This window comes from Gracilinanus agilis, chromosome 6 (genome assembly GCF_016433145.1).
Source record: "Gracilinanus agilis isolate LMUSP501 chromosome 6, AgileGrace, whole genome shotgun sequence".
Classification (NCBI taxonomy): domain Eukaryota; kingdom Metazoa; phylum Chordata; class Mammalia; order Didelphimorphia; family Didelphidae; genus Gracilinanus; species Gracilinanus agilis.
The window spans coordinates 216,564,402-216,580,128 of record NC_058135.1 but is presented as its reverse complement, the minus strand read 5'-3'; the positions used below and the strand labels follow the sequence as shown (position 1 = coordinate 216,580,128).

Sequence of the window (15,727 nt, the reverse complement as noted above, 5' to 3'; positions counted from 1 at the left end):
CCTTCCGTCTTGGAGTCAATACTGTGTATTGGCTCCAAGGCAGAAGAGTGGTAAGGGTAGGCAATGGGGGTCAAGTGACTTGCCTAGGGTCACACAGCTGGGAAGTGTCTGAGGTCAGATTTGAACCTAGGACCTCCCGTCTCTAGGCCTGACTCTCAATCCACTGAGCTACCCAGCTGCCCCCCTAATTATATATTTTAATGAAGGTATGGTACTGCAGTTGGGTCCACATATAAGTCCAGTATGAAGAAGATATAACTAGATTGCTTGAACAACATCCTGAGTGAGAAGGGCCAGAAAATACTTTGGTCTTTTGATCTGGCTTTGGGCTTTTGATCCTATTTGGAGTATAGTGTCCAGTTCCAGGTCCCACATTTCAGAAAGGGCATTGACAAGTTCAATCATGTTCAGAGGTGTATGACCAGGGCTGATCAGATACCTAAAACCTCACCCTTTCGAACACCATTTGAAGGAACTGAGGATGTTCAGCCTGTAGAGGATTAGCAGTGATATGTTCTCTACCTTCAAATATCTGAAGGGCTGCCACGTAATTGAGGATTATACTTATTCTGTATTTCTCAAGCCTTTAGAGATGTCTGTGGATATTATAGGGAAGATCTACATATAAAGGTTGGGGAGAAGAGGATGGTTCATGAGGTCCCTTGAAGCTTATTTCTTATGTAACCTTGAGCAAGTTATCTATCCTCCCTGAGACAGTGAGCCCATCTGCAAATTAAAAGGTTGGATTAGATGGCTTCTGAGATTCTTTCCAGCTCCAAAATTCTATGAACCTTAATACTCATGTTACTGACCCACCAAAGGCCAAATTTTCTTCCCTTTAAGTGCTGTATCTTTGGCCAAAAGGAAGAGAAGTACCCCTAAGGATCACTCAAAAGTTCATCTGCTATAAACTCCCACCTGATTCACTGGAACACTTGCTTATTTACTCCTTTCAACTTGCATTCTTTATTGGAGCTTAGAGAGTCAACTTTCTAACAGCCATATGGCCTTTGGTCGGAAACAGCAGAGGCCAGGAGAGTATTGAAAAGCTTGTGTTTGAGAAGCAATAGCTACAGATGTCAAATGTTCTGGTCTTTAAACATCCTAAATGGTGGAGTTCCTGGCTCACTCCACCTTGGCCAAGACTCTTGGCTTCCCTATGCCTGTCAATCCAGCTGTGAGGCTGCAGCAAATATGAGTCCTCTGTGAAAACCAGATGTTATATCTGAACTATGGTTTTCTGGAGAAAGAATAAACACACACATGCACACACACATACACACTCACACACTCACATTCACACTCACACTCATGCATGCACAATCTGTATGATTATTCCAGATGCTAAATTCCAGGCTTCAGACAACCCAGAAAGCTGCAAAAAGGATTAAAAATGATACTCCAAACATTTAAATAAAGCTGAAAGAGCTGTCAAAACCTGCTTGTCATAGGCATGCTAATACTGGAGAGATAAATTCTTCATTTTAAGATGCCTTAAGTGTGTGATGCTAAATTATTGACATACTCTGGCCTCAATTTGATTGAGATGTCCAGAATGTATCATAACTGCAAGATTTGGTGCTCATGTCATTTGATATGAAAAAGACATAAAAAAAACACACACACAGACAAATCAGTTGCCTTTTGTGAGCTGGAAAGCACCCAGGGAACTTTTGGCCTGTCTTCATAAATGCGGTTATTGTTGCTATTTCTTCCTGAACACTTTATAAAGTGTGGCAAAAGATTTGGTTAGAAATCCTTTCTAACCAGGCCCAAGCTTTGAGTAAAACCAAGTATCCTGAGTGGTAAAATAGGTCCCTGAAAAGGCCTTTTATCATATTCAGTCACATCTTTTGAGACTGGTGACTAAAGTGGCCGCATAACTCTAAGGAGGTAATCATGGCTCACAGGTTAACCTATAAGAAGGAAGGATGGCAATGAATGGGCTAGAGTGGTATTTTATCATGACAGGTACTCGAATTAAAGGATCTAGAAGGATGTCAGAGGTCATCTGGACCAAGTCTCTCATTTTACAGATAAGGAAACTGAGGTCTATGGTTGGCAGGTGATTTCTGACTCGAAGTCCTTTGTTCATTCGATCACAGCAGGCTGACTTTCCCATAGGACACAAAGATGAAAAAGAAGATATAAACAAAATGCTAAGGGAGCATGGGGGTGGGAGATATTTGGGGCTGGTAATAAGTAATCTAGTAATCTTCAAAGACTTCATAGGAGAAAAGGTTCTTGAGCTGGTCCCTAAAATATAGGATTTCATTCCAACATGGAGAACTGTAACAATTGATAATAATATAATAATAATAATAGTTGGCATTAATATAGTGCTTTAAATTTTGCAAAGCATTTGACATAAATTGTCTCATTTGATCCCTTTTTGACTTACCCAATGACTTCTTCAGGTTCACCCAGCTAAGTAAATATCTTGAGGTAGGATTTGAATTTGGGTTTCCCTAATTCCAAGTCCAGCACTCTGTTCTCTGAGTTTGACGAAGCTGACCCTCATAGTTTGGATTTGGCAATGTGTGTGTGTGTGTGTGTGTGTGTGTGTGTGTGTGTGTGTGTTTGAGGAGGAGGAGGTTATTGTTGTTGCTTGTGTTGTTCATTTAGTGTGAAGGGCTTTTAGAGATGAAGTTGAAGAATATAATTAGAAAAGAGCAATTACACCCAGGTAGTTGCCTGTTGAATCTGTGACAGAGAGTAGTATGGAAAGATAAGCATATATTGAAGGGGAGGCCACATGCAATCTCATTTCAGATAGTACCTGATAAGTTTGGGATATACAACTAGATACCTGTAGAAAGACCTAGGTGATCTCTACTCTGGTTTTGGGAGATCAGAACAGTCAGTTTTGTTTTCTGATGTCAGCTCTCCGCCTGCCCCCAGTCTGAAAGAGCTACCAACCTAGTTTTGCCAAGAATTCCCATGGAAAGTAATTGTAGAGGATTTCTCCACAACACCCTGAGTTGTAAGAATAAGGGACCCCATTCCCACTGTAAATCACATCTAGCATGGAGATCATCTGATCTAACTGAGGATCAGTGTTCTTCAGTCCAGTGATATTGTCCTCCTGCCATTCTGTGAACAAGACCCTCCATTTCTTGGTTCTGGGCATTCTTTATGTCTGTCCCCATGCCCAGATATTCTCCCTCCTTTGCTATGACTACTGACCTCCCTGGCTTCCTTTAAGTCCTAACTAAAATCCTTCCTTCTCCAGGAAGCCTTCCCCATCTTCTATTATTTCAGTACCTTCCCTCTGTTAATGATTTATCTGGTATGCACTTTGTTTTGGCTATATTTGTTTGCTAGTCCTCTCCTCCAAGATTGTAAGCTCCTTAAGGTTAGGGACTTTCTTTTCACTCTTTTAGTATCCTCAGTGCTTAGTGCAATATCTGGCACATAGTAAGTGCTTAATGAATGTCTATTTATTGATTCATTAATAAAATCGGAAGCAGTGAAAAAAGTCTATATTTATATACACTTCTCCAAGTGTTTTTTTTTGTACATGACCTCACTTGATTCTAATGACAATACTGTGTAGAATGGAGTTGTTATTCTTATTTTAAAGAAGAGTATACCAGTCCAGAAAGGTCAAGAGAAATGACTTACCCAAGGTCACACAGCCCGTTAGTGGCAGAGCCCTGATTCAAATCCAAGTATCTCCCTTGATTCCAAAGCCACTATCCTTTCCACTATGCCATTATGGCTTCCAGCAATGTCAATATCCTTTTGATAATTCCAATAATCAAACTTCATTGTATAGGATTCAAGATGGACCAGATTCCATAACTGGTCTCTTGTGTCTTAGAAATAACATTAGCTAGACCTGAGCTCAGAATACCTGGTCTGGAGTCCAAGTTTTGTTACTTTGAACAAGTCACTTTAGCAATCCAAACATTTGTTTTTTCCTCTGCAAAGTAGGAGAAATCCTCCTTGTAAGAAATAACTCATAGTTTTTATGAGGATCCCCTGAGATTATGGATGAAATTGAATTGTGAGGTATGATATCACTGGGAGCTACTAAAGCCTTCATAAAGATATGATCATCTTGTATATGATGATCTTTAAAGTAATTTCCTATTGAATATGGAACTAGAACCATCAAGGCATTTTAGTCATCTTTGAGAATATCCAGCATCAGAGAAAAATGGGACAATTTATGATGAATGGAAAGGGAGACAATGTGGGACTATGGCAAGAGTCCTGGATTGAGATTAGAGGACCTGGGTATAAATCCCAACTCTTTTACTCAGTTACCATGTGACATTAGGTAAGTGAGTTCACCACCTCAAGCCTCAGTTTCCTCATCTGTAAAGTGAAGGAATTGGATTAATGATCTCTAAGTTCCTTCCAGTTTAAAAAAAATCTATGATCCTACAACATAGCATCAGTGATCAATTGAAAAGCAAACATTTCATAGGGTCTCAGGATTTATGACCGAAAGAAACTCTAGAAATTATCTAGTCTGCTCCCTTCATTGTACAAGTTGGGAAACTGAGACCCAAAGTTACTTTCCCAAAGTCAAACAGAAGAAATTGAACCAGGTCTAGAACTCAGATGTCTTCTGATTCCCCAGGTGATGCTTTTCTCACTACTCATATATTTCCTCACTGGAAGTCATGATGAATATTCCAGACAACCTACTGGATAGGTTCCACTCAGAACCAGCTCTATTCATAATTCAGTTCAGTTCAATTAGACACTTTAAAAAGCTGAAAGAGCAGCCCCTTATACTACATGACTGAATGATGCTGAGATCTTTCAGCCCTTAAAATGTCTCCCCCTACAAATTAGAGGGGAGGACAAAATCAGACTGATATGGAAAATATGAATGAAGAAAGATCTTGCAAAGCAAGGATTTTAAAATGTTAAATGTTTGGAGCACTGAACTATTAGATGGGAGTTTGGGTTGTGTTTTGTTTTTTAAAGAAAAATAAAAATGAAAGTTGTGATTAAATAAAATTTTTTATAGAGAACTTCCTGGGGGGTGAACTCTCTCCACCAGTGCCAATCAAAATCTATAATTTAAGAGTGTCAGAGAATAGCCTAGAACACTGAGAAATGAAGTGACTTACTTAGGGTCACCCAAATAACAGAGGTAAGATTTAAGCTCAGGTCTTATCAAATTCAAGTCCAACACTCTATCCATTATACTACTCTTGCCTTTCATGATAAAATTATGATAATTTCATTTTCCTATAGTGCTTTGCAGTTTATAAAATACTTTTCTCACAAAGAACCTGGAAAGTAGATTATGAAGGTTCATTATTCTCATTTTACAGATGGGGAAGCTGAGGTTCAGAAAAATCAAGAATTTGGTCGTGCAAACATATTCTGTAAGTGGTAGAACATCTTAACTGGGCTATCTAGGAAGGTTAATGCATTTTCTCCCCAACACATCAGGGATTATTAGAACTTATTAACACCGCGAAAGAAGGAATGTAAAACTGTGAGAGAAGGGAAGTTTAGGAAAAAAATTGAATGAGAGGAGCAGAGGGGAAAGGGAGGTGAATCAGTGAATGGTGAATCTGGAAGAGGAGGCTTAATAATATATTAAGTATAATTTTTCATTTTACAGAAAAAAACTAAATTTTGGAAAACTCATCCTGGGTCACACAACAAATTGCTGGCAGAGGTAAGATTAGAACTCTGGGCTTTTAAATTTTATTCAATTGTACTTTCCATTGCACTGATTGCATGACCATGGGCAAGTCATTTAACTCCTATGAAACTCAGTTTCCTCATGTGTAAACTGAGATGTCATCTTTAGAGAAACTTTAATGTTCCTTCCAGCTATATATAACTCTGAAATCTTAATTGTCCTTTTGTTAAGCCTTTCCTAGGCTATTGGACACTGCAGTTGAGTGTTCCTGGCTAGCCATCACTGAGTCCTTGGCTCTGTCCCCAGTTCTGGAGCAGCCTACTCTAGTTCATTCCTCTTTGTTGTCAGCGTCCTAACCAGAGCACATTTGTAAACTGAGAAGCAGCATCAAAAACATCCCTGGACAAGGAACCAGGTGATAGTTTTCCAATCCCTGCTTCCCTACTAGCTCTCTGGGCCCTAAAATATGGGTAAGATTTCTACTGGTGGAAATGTGTGTATTGGGGTCACCTCTCCACTTTGAACCTCAGTTCTCTTATCTTTAAAAGATCATCTCAAAGGTCCTTTCTAGTCCTGTTCTCATTTGGGTTCACGTTCTAAGTCTAGGTCTAACATTTTATGTTTTTTGAAATCCCTTTTAGAGCTATCTGGAGGAAACTAGGTGATTCAGTGGATGGAGCCCTGAGCCTAGAGTTAAGAAGATCTGAGTTCAAATATGACATCAAACACTTCATAGCAGTGTGACCCTGGGCTTAACTTCTGTTTGTCTAAATCACTGAAGAAGGAAATAGCAGAAAATCCTAAATGGGTCATAAAGAGTCAGAAATGGACTGAAATGGCTGAACAACTTAAAGCTATCAAAAAGTGGAATGGGCAGCACAGGGGAAGTAGTAGATTTCTTCTTACTTCTTAGAACCCTTTAAGCAAAGACTAGATGTCCACTTTTGAGGATATAGTAAGGGGAATTCTGGTTTATGAATGAATTAGACAAGGCACCCTTTGAAGCCTTTCCAAGACTGCCACTTCTTTGATTTTTTAAATTCTAGCTTTGACATTCTAAGTCATAAAGTTCCTCCCAGATCTGACATTCTAGGTTCTAAATTCCAAGGTCTCTTCCAGCTCTGATATTTTGACTTCTAAATTCTAAATTCCATTCTCACTATGACATTCTAGGGCTTTTCCCAGATATGATAATTTTCAGTCTATTTCAATCAAGAAATGAAATAAATGCCAGGCACATAGAGGGTACCATGAACAGCTAGGTGGCACAGTGGATAGAGTGCAGAGCCTAGAGTCAGGAAGATTCATCTTCCTAAGTCAAGTCTGGCCTCAGACACTTAGGAGCTATGTGACCCTGGACAAGTCACTTAATTCTGTTTGCCTCAGTGTACTCATCTGTAAAAGGAGCTGGAGAAGGAAATGACAAACCACACCAGTATCTTTGCCAAGAAAACCCCAAATGGGGTTACTAAGAGTCATCCAGTATATACTGAAAAAGTACTGAGCAACAACAAACGTGGGGGCACTATGAGAAGGCCTTGGGATACAAAAAGAAGCAAAAGACATTCGCTACTCTCAAGGAGCCTACAATTTAGACTAAAAACAAGTATATATACAAAGAAATAATATACAGGATAAAAAGGAAAAGCAGGGAGGGCAGGCACTAGAATTAAGTGGCTGGGAAAAGTTTCCTGTAGAAGATGGGATTTTAGCTGGGACTTAAAAAAAAAAAAAAAAAAGCCAGAGAGGTCCATAGGTAAAAAAGAGGAGGGAGAGCTTTCTAGGCATGGGGACAGTCAGAGAAAATGTGAGGGGCCGATTCGCTGCTTACTTCTAAGGTCCCTTCAAGCTCCGCCATTCTATGTACCAGCTCTTTCAGGCTAGACCTCTCTGATTCCTGACTTGCCCCCCACCTCCCCCGCCAGCAGCGCAAAGCTGGCCCATGCTCCTCTTACCCGATTCACAGGCACCCTTCTGGATCTGAATGACAGCGGGCAGCCCTTGTTGCAGGGCTTTGCGGCTGGCAGCCTTCAGCCGGCACACATTGTCGTAGGTCCGCCCATCGCTGCCACACACCTGGTAGGTCAGTTTGCACTGGCAGACCCCCTTGGCGAAGCGCTTGCCGGCCGGGTGGCCACACTCCAAGCTGTCTCCACACGGGGGGTCGTCCTTTCGGCCGCAAGCATCACCCTCCGCCGCTGCGCACACCAGGCAGCAGTTACAGCGGTCGGGCACATAGCCTCCGGGGCAGCTGGGACTGGGGCATTTGGAGACATCACAGCGCGGGGGACATGCCAGAGGCTCTGCTGGGCAGAGGTGCAATAGTGCCAACAACCCCAGGGCGCACAGCAGAAAGGTAGTGGGGAGCATGGCCGACCCCTTTCCACTTAGCCTCAGGCTCAAATGCTGCAGCTGGAACCAAGGTTTTAAAAGACCCTTGCAGAATGGCGGTGGGATAGCTGAGAAACAAAAGCAGACCCCAGTCACCCTGGCCTGAGGCACCCACCGAAGAAGCGCAGACAGGCCCGAGGGAAGAAGGCAAATGGGGCTTACTGAAAAGCCTGTTGAGCCAAAGCCAGCGAAAGCTGCCCTGAGAAACTGGGCTTACTTCTCTCTCCCCCCAGAGGGTTCTGGGGCCCCCAATGTATGGAGCACTAGCCTCTAGGCAGCCAAGCAAAGGTGGGGGAGAGGGGGAGGAAGTAAGCTCCTAAAGTTTGAAGCTGCAGGTATCGAGAGCTCAGTTCAAATGAGACCCAGGCAAGAGAGTTCTCTAGGAACATGCAAGATGCACAGAGAACCCCTTAGGCTTCGGGAAAAGCAAACACAGAGGCTTCTACTCTGGCTCTGCAGGCCAGGGAGCGCGGAGCCCGATTTTAAAGCCGAGCCAGGCATACGATGCTCCACCCCTCAATACACACCCTGGTCTCTTCACCAGAAGGGGCGGGGTGGGGGTGGGGAGTTTGTGGGAGAGGGTGGAGAGGACTCCCCAAGTCTGGCTGCCTAGCTTTAACGAGGCAGCCAGGGATTAACTGAGGAGGAGAGATAGTCTTGCCCAGGGAGGAGGCAGGGTTGGGGGAGCCTGAGCTCCAGCGCAAAGAGGTATGTATGTGGGCTGTGCCTTTGGGCCAGTTGCAGCTGTCTAGCTAGGAGGCGGTGTCTGAGGCCAGCTGCGCGCCCAGCCCCCAGGCCAGACCCCACCTCCTCCACAAGCTCCTCTTCTCCCATTCCAGTTCTTCTCCCTCCTCCTTTTTCTCTCCTAACTACAGCGTTTCCCCCATTCCTTTGCCTTCAGCTTTCCCCTTTCTCTTCTCCCCACCTAGTCTGTCCGCCTTCACCTCTGTTCTCTATTTATCCTCTTCTTTTCCCTCCCTCTCTGGCTCTCCTATTCCTTTCCTGTTCATCTTCCCTCTTCTTTCCCTGTCTGAACTCTTAAAACTGTCTTGGTTCTCCCTTTCCCCCTCCATTTTCTTCCTCTTTTCTTCTGCCTCTTCTTCATCTTCTTCATCCCCAATCCCATTCTCTATCCTTATTTTACTTCCTCCCCTTCATCGTCCAAGCCCCACACCCATCTCCTCTGGCATTCGAGTAGGACAGCCGGCATGGACCCTGTGTAAGTTGTGTAGGGCATTAAAAGTAGATATATACATATGGATAAAAAATAGTCCACATAAAAATTACAATTTTGTAAATAAAATGCTATAGGGACAAGGAATAAAGAAATGTAAGGATTCTAGGATTTAGTGTAGGAATGATCCTTAGAAATAAAAAGAATCACTGGCATTTAAATAGTTTTAAGGTTTACAAAGATATTTACAGATATTTTATCCTGACCACATCCCTGGGAAAGTAGGGTCTGTTCTCTTCTTTTTACAGATGAGGAAACTGAGGCTGAGAGGCTAGCCTTACATAGCTAGTAAGTCTATGGATATAGATTTGAACTCAGGTCTTCTTGACTCCAGGCCAATGCTCTTTCCATTCCACCACCTTAGAAATGATTTGTTTTAGTGAGAACAGGTTTTGTATTTCTATATCTTGTGTGGAGCAAGGTGTCTTGCTGGGAATATTTATCTAGGGGCAGCTAGGTGGCTTAATGGATAGAAAGCCAGACCTGGACTCAGGTTCAAATCTGGCCTCAAACACTTCCTAACAGTCTGAGGCCAGAGTTGAAGCCCAGTTATTGCCTAGCCTTTGCCTTTCTGTCTTAGAGTTGTTACTAAGACAAAAAGCAAACGTTTAAAATCAACAAATAATTATCGAATTGAAATGACATCAATAAAATTGAGCATATCATTGAAACCATGTCATCTGAGGATGGTTCAAAGACTAGGAAAATTTAGCCTCTAAGTAGAGAGATCCCCCCTTCCTTACTTGGTACCTGTGGACAGTAAAATATTTGGTGACCACTTTTATGAGCTATTATAGAAGCAACTTGGGGCAGCTCAGTGGCACAGTAGATAGAGTCCAGGGCTCAAAGTCAGGAAGACTCATCTTCCTGAGTTCAAATCTAGTCTCAGATACTTCTTAGCTATGTGACCCTGGGCAAATCATTTAACCCTATTGGCCTCAGTTTTCTCATCTGTACAATGAGTTAGAGAAGGAAATGACAATTCATTCCAGTATCTTTGCAAAGAAATCCTCAAAATAGGGTCATGTAGAGTAGGACAGAACTGAAACAACTGAATAACAACAAACAAAAGGTTTCTAGGTGGCATATAATAGATACAGAGCTTAAGCTGGTGTCAAGAAGACCCCAATTAAAATTCTGAACTAGATGCTCATCAGCTGTGTGACACTGAGCAAGTTATTTAACTCTCTCAGCCTATAATTTCCTCATCTTTAAAATTAGAATAATAAGAGTACCTACCTCACAGGGGTGTTACAAAGATAAAAAGCTTCTGTGTTGGAGAAGGGATTTGTGTTCAGCTATGATTTCGGTTAGGCTCTCTCTGAGATCTCTTAAAACAGATTTTGAGTCTCAGTGGTATGCAGGGGATAAAGTGCTTGGACTAGGGGCAGCCATGTGGCTTGGTGAATTGAGGATCAGACCTAGAAATGAGAAGTGCTGGCTTCTATCTGGCCTCAGACACTTACTAGCTGTGTGATTGATCCTGGACAATTATCCCTTATTGCCTAGCCCTTAATGTTCCTTTACCTTGGAACCGAAGATGGAAGGTAAGGGTTTTTTTTTAAAAAAGATATATGTATATATAAAATCATGTCTGGCTTGTTTCTATTTATCAATTCCTTCTCTGAAGGTAGACATACACGAGTTAGTCTTCCAACTTGCTCTATGTAATGTTCTCTAAGTTCTGCTCTTTTGCATTGAAACGGATATTAATTCTAAGATAGAAGGTAAGAGTTTTAAAAAGAAAAAAAAAGAAAGTGATTGGACTTGAAGCTCAGGCCCTACTGAGAGTATTTTCCTTGTCCTCAATGGAAATAATGATAATTATAACAATTTGGCTTTACTTAGCATTTTAAAGTTTACAAATAGGTTATTTCTCTAATATATAATATGTAAACTGGCACATATTATATACTCTAAATAAGCAGGTGTATAGTATAGGGATTATTATTCTTTCTGAGAAAAATATCTCAGACAAGTAAGCAAACAGTCATACAGCCAGAGTAAATGTCAAACACTATTCCACTGAAGGTTTTCTTCACTCCAAGTCCAGCCTAGTTTCTCCTGCTCTAAGCAAATGTGGATGCTGAACATTTTACCAAGCCAGGCAAATGGAGAAGGGATTAGAAGGTCATTGAAAGAGTGGGCATGTTCTCTCTCTCTCTCTGATTCTGTCTCTCTACCTGTCTGTCTGTCTCCCTCCCACTTACCAAAGGAGTCAACCATACTAAAGAACAAGGATGGGTGGAAAGAAAATGTTGCCAGTGGTCCAGTCCTAGTAAGAATCATGGCCATCATACTCTTGGCAAAATTTAGCCAAGAAGAAAAAGCAGATGAGCTGTTTAATTGTTTACCTTCCTTTTTTCCAGAGAGATCCCAAATCCAAGGTCTCGGGCATAGGAAATTATTTCCATGGGCCATTTCAGTAAAGTCAGGGTTCACTAAAATATCTTTTTGTCTCCATAAGATTCTAAGTTTGTCTGAACTGCCTTCATAGCTTAGGGGAGTGTGTTGGGAAAGACAAAAGACCTGGAATCCAGAGATCTGGGTTTGAATCTTGGTTCTGATTCCTAATAGCTTTTTGACCTTGGGCAAATAACATATCCTCTGTGAATCTTTCCATTAAGACATCTACAAAATGGTAATAGAGAAACAGCCTGGAATAGTGAAAGAGAGCCGGCCTAAAGAGCCATGTGAGTTCAAATCTTGCCTCTGATACTTAGTGTACATGTATAATCTTTCATGTAAAAAAGAGAATAATATTACTTATGCCATAGGCCTATTGAAAGAGAAGTACTGGTGGAAATCTTAATGCTCTGTAGAAATGTGTTATTATTTAAGTAAAAAACCCTTCTATGGCCTTTTTCACAGGGCTTCTATTCCCAAAGTCCTTTATAAATGTTAAAGCATAATAAAAATGTAAATATCAAATGAGTCTCTGATACATTAATAATACCTCACGTTTCTATGGTATTTTGGGGACAATAGCCTTATTCGAAAGAGTTTTCTATTATTGTTTTACTCATTTCACAGATGGAGAAATTAAGAATCAGAAAACCTAAATGATTTGCTCATAATAATACAGTCTGTGTATTTTTTAAAAAGTAATTTATATTAAAAGTAGAGATTCAAACCAATATCTTCTATCTTCGATGCCAATGGTTTTTCTTTTCTGTAGAGGTAAGAAATTTTTGATTGAGGCAAGAATTATTATTTTTTTTAAACAGCCAAAAATTACTTCAAATAAAGTAACTGCAAGTTTTACCATGAGTCAGTATTGTGATTCATCGTCCAAGAAAATTCATTCAATCTTAGGGTGCATCAAGAGAACCGTAGTATCCAGGGCTACAAAACTAGTAATTGGTTCTTCTGAACTCTGCCTTGATCGGGACATATCTGGACTATGATGGTCAGTTTCTGAGCTCCTGAAGAACAGCGATAGATAAGCTGTGGAGGAGTCCAGAGGACAGCAACGAAGATGGCCAAAAGGCTTAAGGTTATGCTTTTTTTTAAAATAATTTTTATTTTTTAGAAAAGTTATCATGGTTACCTGATTCATGTTCTTACTTTTCCTTCAAACCCCCTCCCCTCCATAGCCGGTGCACATTTCCACTGGTTTTAACATGTGTCATTGATCAAGACCTAGTTCCAAATTGTTGATAGTTGCATTGGTGTGGTAGTTTCAAGTCTACATCCCCAATCATGACCGCCTCAACCCATGTGTTCAAGTAGTTGCTTTTCTTCTGTGTTTCCACTCCTACTGTTTTTCCTCTGAATGTGGGTAGTGTTCTTTTCCATAAATCCCTCAGAATTGTCATGGGTCATTGCATTGCTGCTTGTACAGAAGTCCATTACATTCTATTTTACCACAGTGTATTGGTCTCTGTGTACAATGTTCTTGTCGCTCTGCTCCTTTCACTCTGCATCAATTCCTGGAGGTCATTCCAGTTCACATGGAATTCCTCAAGTTTATGATTCCTTTAAGCACAATAGTATTCCATCACCAGCATATACTAGCCCTTTGAGCATAGTTCCAAATTGCCATAGTGCCAAATTGCCATAGTTCCCAGAATTGTTGGATCATTTCACAACTCCACCAGCGATGCATTAATGTCCCAATTTTGCCACATCCCCTCCAACATTCATTACTCTCCCCTTCTTTCATTTTAGCCAGTCAGCATTGTTTTGATTTGCATTTCTCTAATTATTAGAGATTTAGAACACTTTCTCATCTGCTTATTGATAGTTTTGATTTCTTTATCTGAAAATTGCCTATTCATGTCTCTTGCCCATTTTTCAATTGGGGAATGGCTTGATTTTTTATACAATTGGTTTAACTCCTTTTATATTTGAGTAACTGGACCCCTTTCAGAGTTTTTTATTATAAAGATTTTTCCCAATTCGTTGTTTCCCTTCTGATTTTGGTTGCATTGTTTTTGTTTGAACAAAAGCTTTTTAATTAGGTATAATCAAAATCATTCATTTTACATTTCATAATTTTTTCTAACTCTTGCTTGGTTTTAAAATCTTTCCTTTCCTAGAGATCTGAAAAGTATACTATTCTGTGTTCACTTAATTTATTTATAGTTTCCCTCTTTATATTCAAGGCATTCACGAATTCTGAATTTATCTTGGTGTAGGGTGTGAGATGTTGATCTAAACCTAATCTCTCCCATATTGTTTTCCAATTTTCCAGGAGTTTTTTGTCAAATAGTGGATTTTTGTCCCCAAAGTTGGGCTCTTTGGGTTTATCATACACTGTCTTGTTGATGTCACTTACCCAAAGTCTATTCCACTGATCCTCCCTTCTGTCTCTTAGCCAGTATCATATTGTTTTGATGACTGCTGCTTTATAGTATAGTTTAATATTTGGTACTGCTAGACCACCTCCCTTCACTTTTTTTTTCATTATTTCCCTTGATATTCTTGATCTTTTGTTCTTTCAAATGAACTTTGTTATAGTTTTTTCTAATTCAGTAAAGAAGTTTTTTGGTAGTTTGATAAGTATGGGACTAAATAGGTAAATTAATTTGGGTAGAATGGTCATTTTTATTATGTTATCTCATCCTATCCATGAGCAATCAATGTTTTTCCAATTGTTTAGATCTAGTTTTAATTGTTTGGAAAGTGTTTTGTAGTTGTTTTCGTATAATTGCTGTGTTTGTTTTGGTAGATAGATTCCCAAGTATTTTATATTGTCTAGGGTGATTTTAAAAGGTGTTTCTCTTTCTACCTTTTGCTGCTCTAATGTGTTGGAAATGTACAGAAATGCTGATGATTTATGTGCATTTATTTTGTATCTTGCAACTCTGCTAAAGTTGTTATTTCTACAAGCTTCTTAGTTGATTCTCTAGGATTTTTAAAATAGACCATCATCTCATCTGCAAAGAGTGATAGCTTAGTCTCCTCGTTGCCTGTTTTGATACCTTCAATTTCTTTTTCTCCTCTAATTGCTATTGCTTAATTTTTCTAGTACAATGTTAAATAATAGAGGTGATAATGGACATTCTTGTTTCACTACTGATCTTATTGGGAAGGCTTCTAATTTATCCCCATTGCATATGATGCTTGTTGATGGTTTTAGGTATATATTGTTTATTATTTTTAGGAAGGGTCCTTCTATTCCTATACTTTTCAATGTTTTCAATAGGAATGGATGCTGTATTTTGTCAAAGGCTTTTTCAGCATCTATTGAGATAATCATGTGATTTTTGTTTGTTAGCTTGTTGATATGGTCAATTAAGTGGATGGTTTTCCTAATGTTGAATCATCCTTGCATTCCTGGTATAAATCCCACCTGATCGTGGTGGATGATCCTCTTGATCACTTGCTGGAGTCTTTTTTCTAGTATTCTATTTAAGATTTTTGCATCTATGTTCATTAGGGAGATTGGTCTGTAGTTTTCTTTCTCTGTTTTTGATCTCCCTGGCTTTGGAATCAGTACCATATTTGTGTCATAAAAGGAATTTGGTAGGACTCCTTCTTTGCTTATTATATTGAATAATTTGTATAGTATTGGGATTAGTTGTTCTTTGAATGTTTTTTTATAATTTTTTTTATATTTTTAAACCCTTAACTTCTGTGTATTAGTTCCTTGGTGGAAGAGTGGTAAGGGTAGGCAATGGGGGTCAAGTGACATGCCCATGGTCACACAGCTGGGAAGTGTCTGAGGCCAGATTTGAACCTAGGACCTCCTGTCTCTAGGCCTGGCTCTCAATCCACTGAGCTACCCAGCTGCCCCTTCTTTGAATGTTTGATAGAATTCACTTGTGAATCCATCAGGCCCTGGTGATTTTTTCTTAGGGAGTTCTTTGATGGCTTGTTCAATTTCTTTTTCTGATATGGGATTGTTTAGGTATTCTATTTCTTCTGCTGCTAATCTAGGCAATTTATATTTTTGTAAATATTCATCCATATCACCTAGATTGCTATATTTATTGCCATATAATTGGGCAAGATAGTTTTTAATTATTGCCTTAATTTTC

The 15,727-nt window shown here is 40.0% G+C and overlaps 1 protein-coding gene across 2 annotated transcripts in view; it reads right to left on the bottom strand.

Annotated features, from left to right (window-relative positions):
- The window catches only part of HTRA3 (HtrA serine peptidase 3), a 51,551-nt gene extending 43,113 nt beyond the window's left edge, over positions 1 to 8,438 (bottom strand). For both annotated transcript variants that reach the window (XM_044680272.1, XM_044680271.1), the window contains exon 1: positions 7,573 to 8,438. In XM_044680272.1, the coding sequence (XP_044536207.1) occupies positions 7,573 to 7,987 (415 nt within the window). In that variant the 5' untranslated portion in view covers positions 7,988 to 8,438. The remainder of the gene's footprint in view (positions 1 to 7,572) is intronic.
- Positions 8,439 to 15,727: the final 7,289 nt, after the last annotated feature.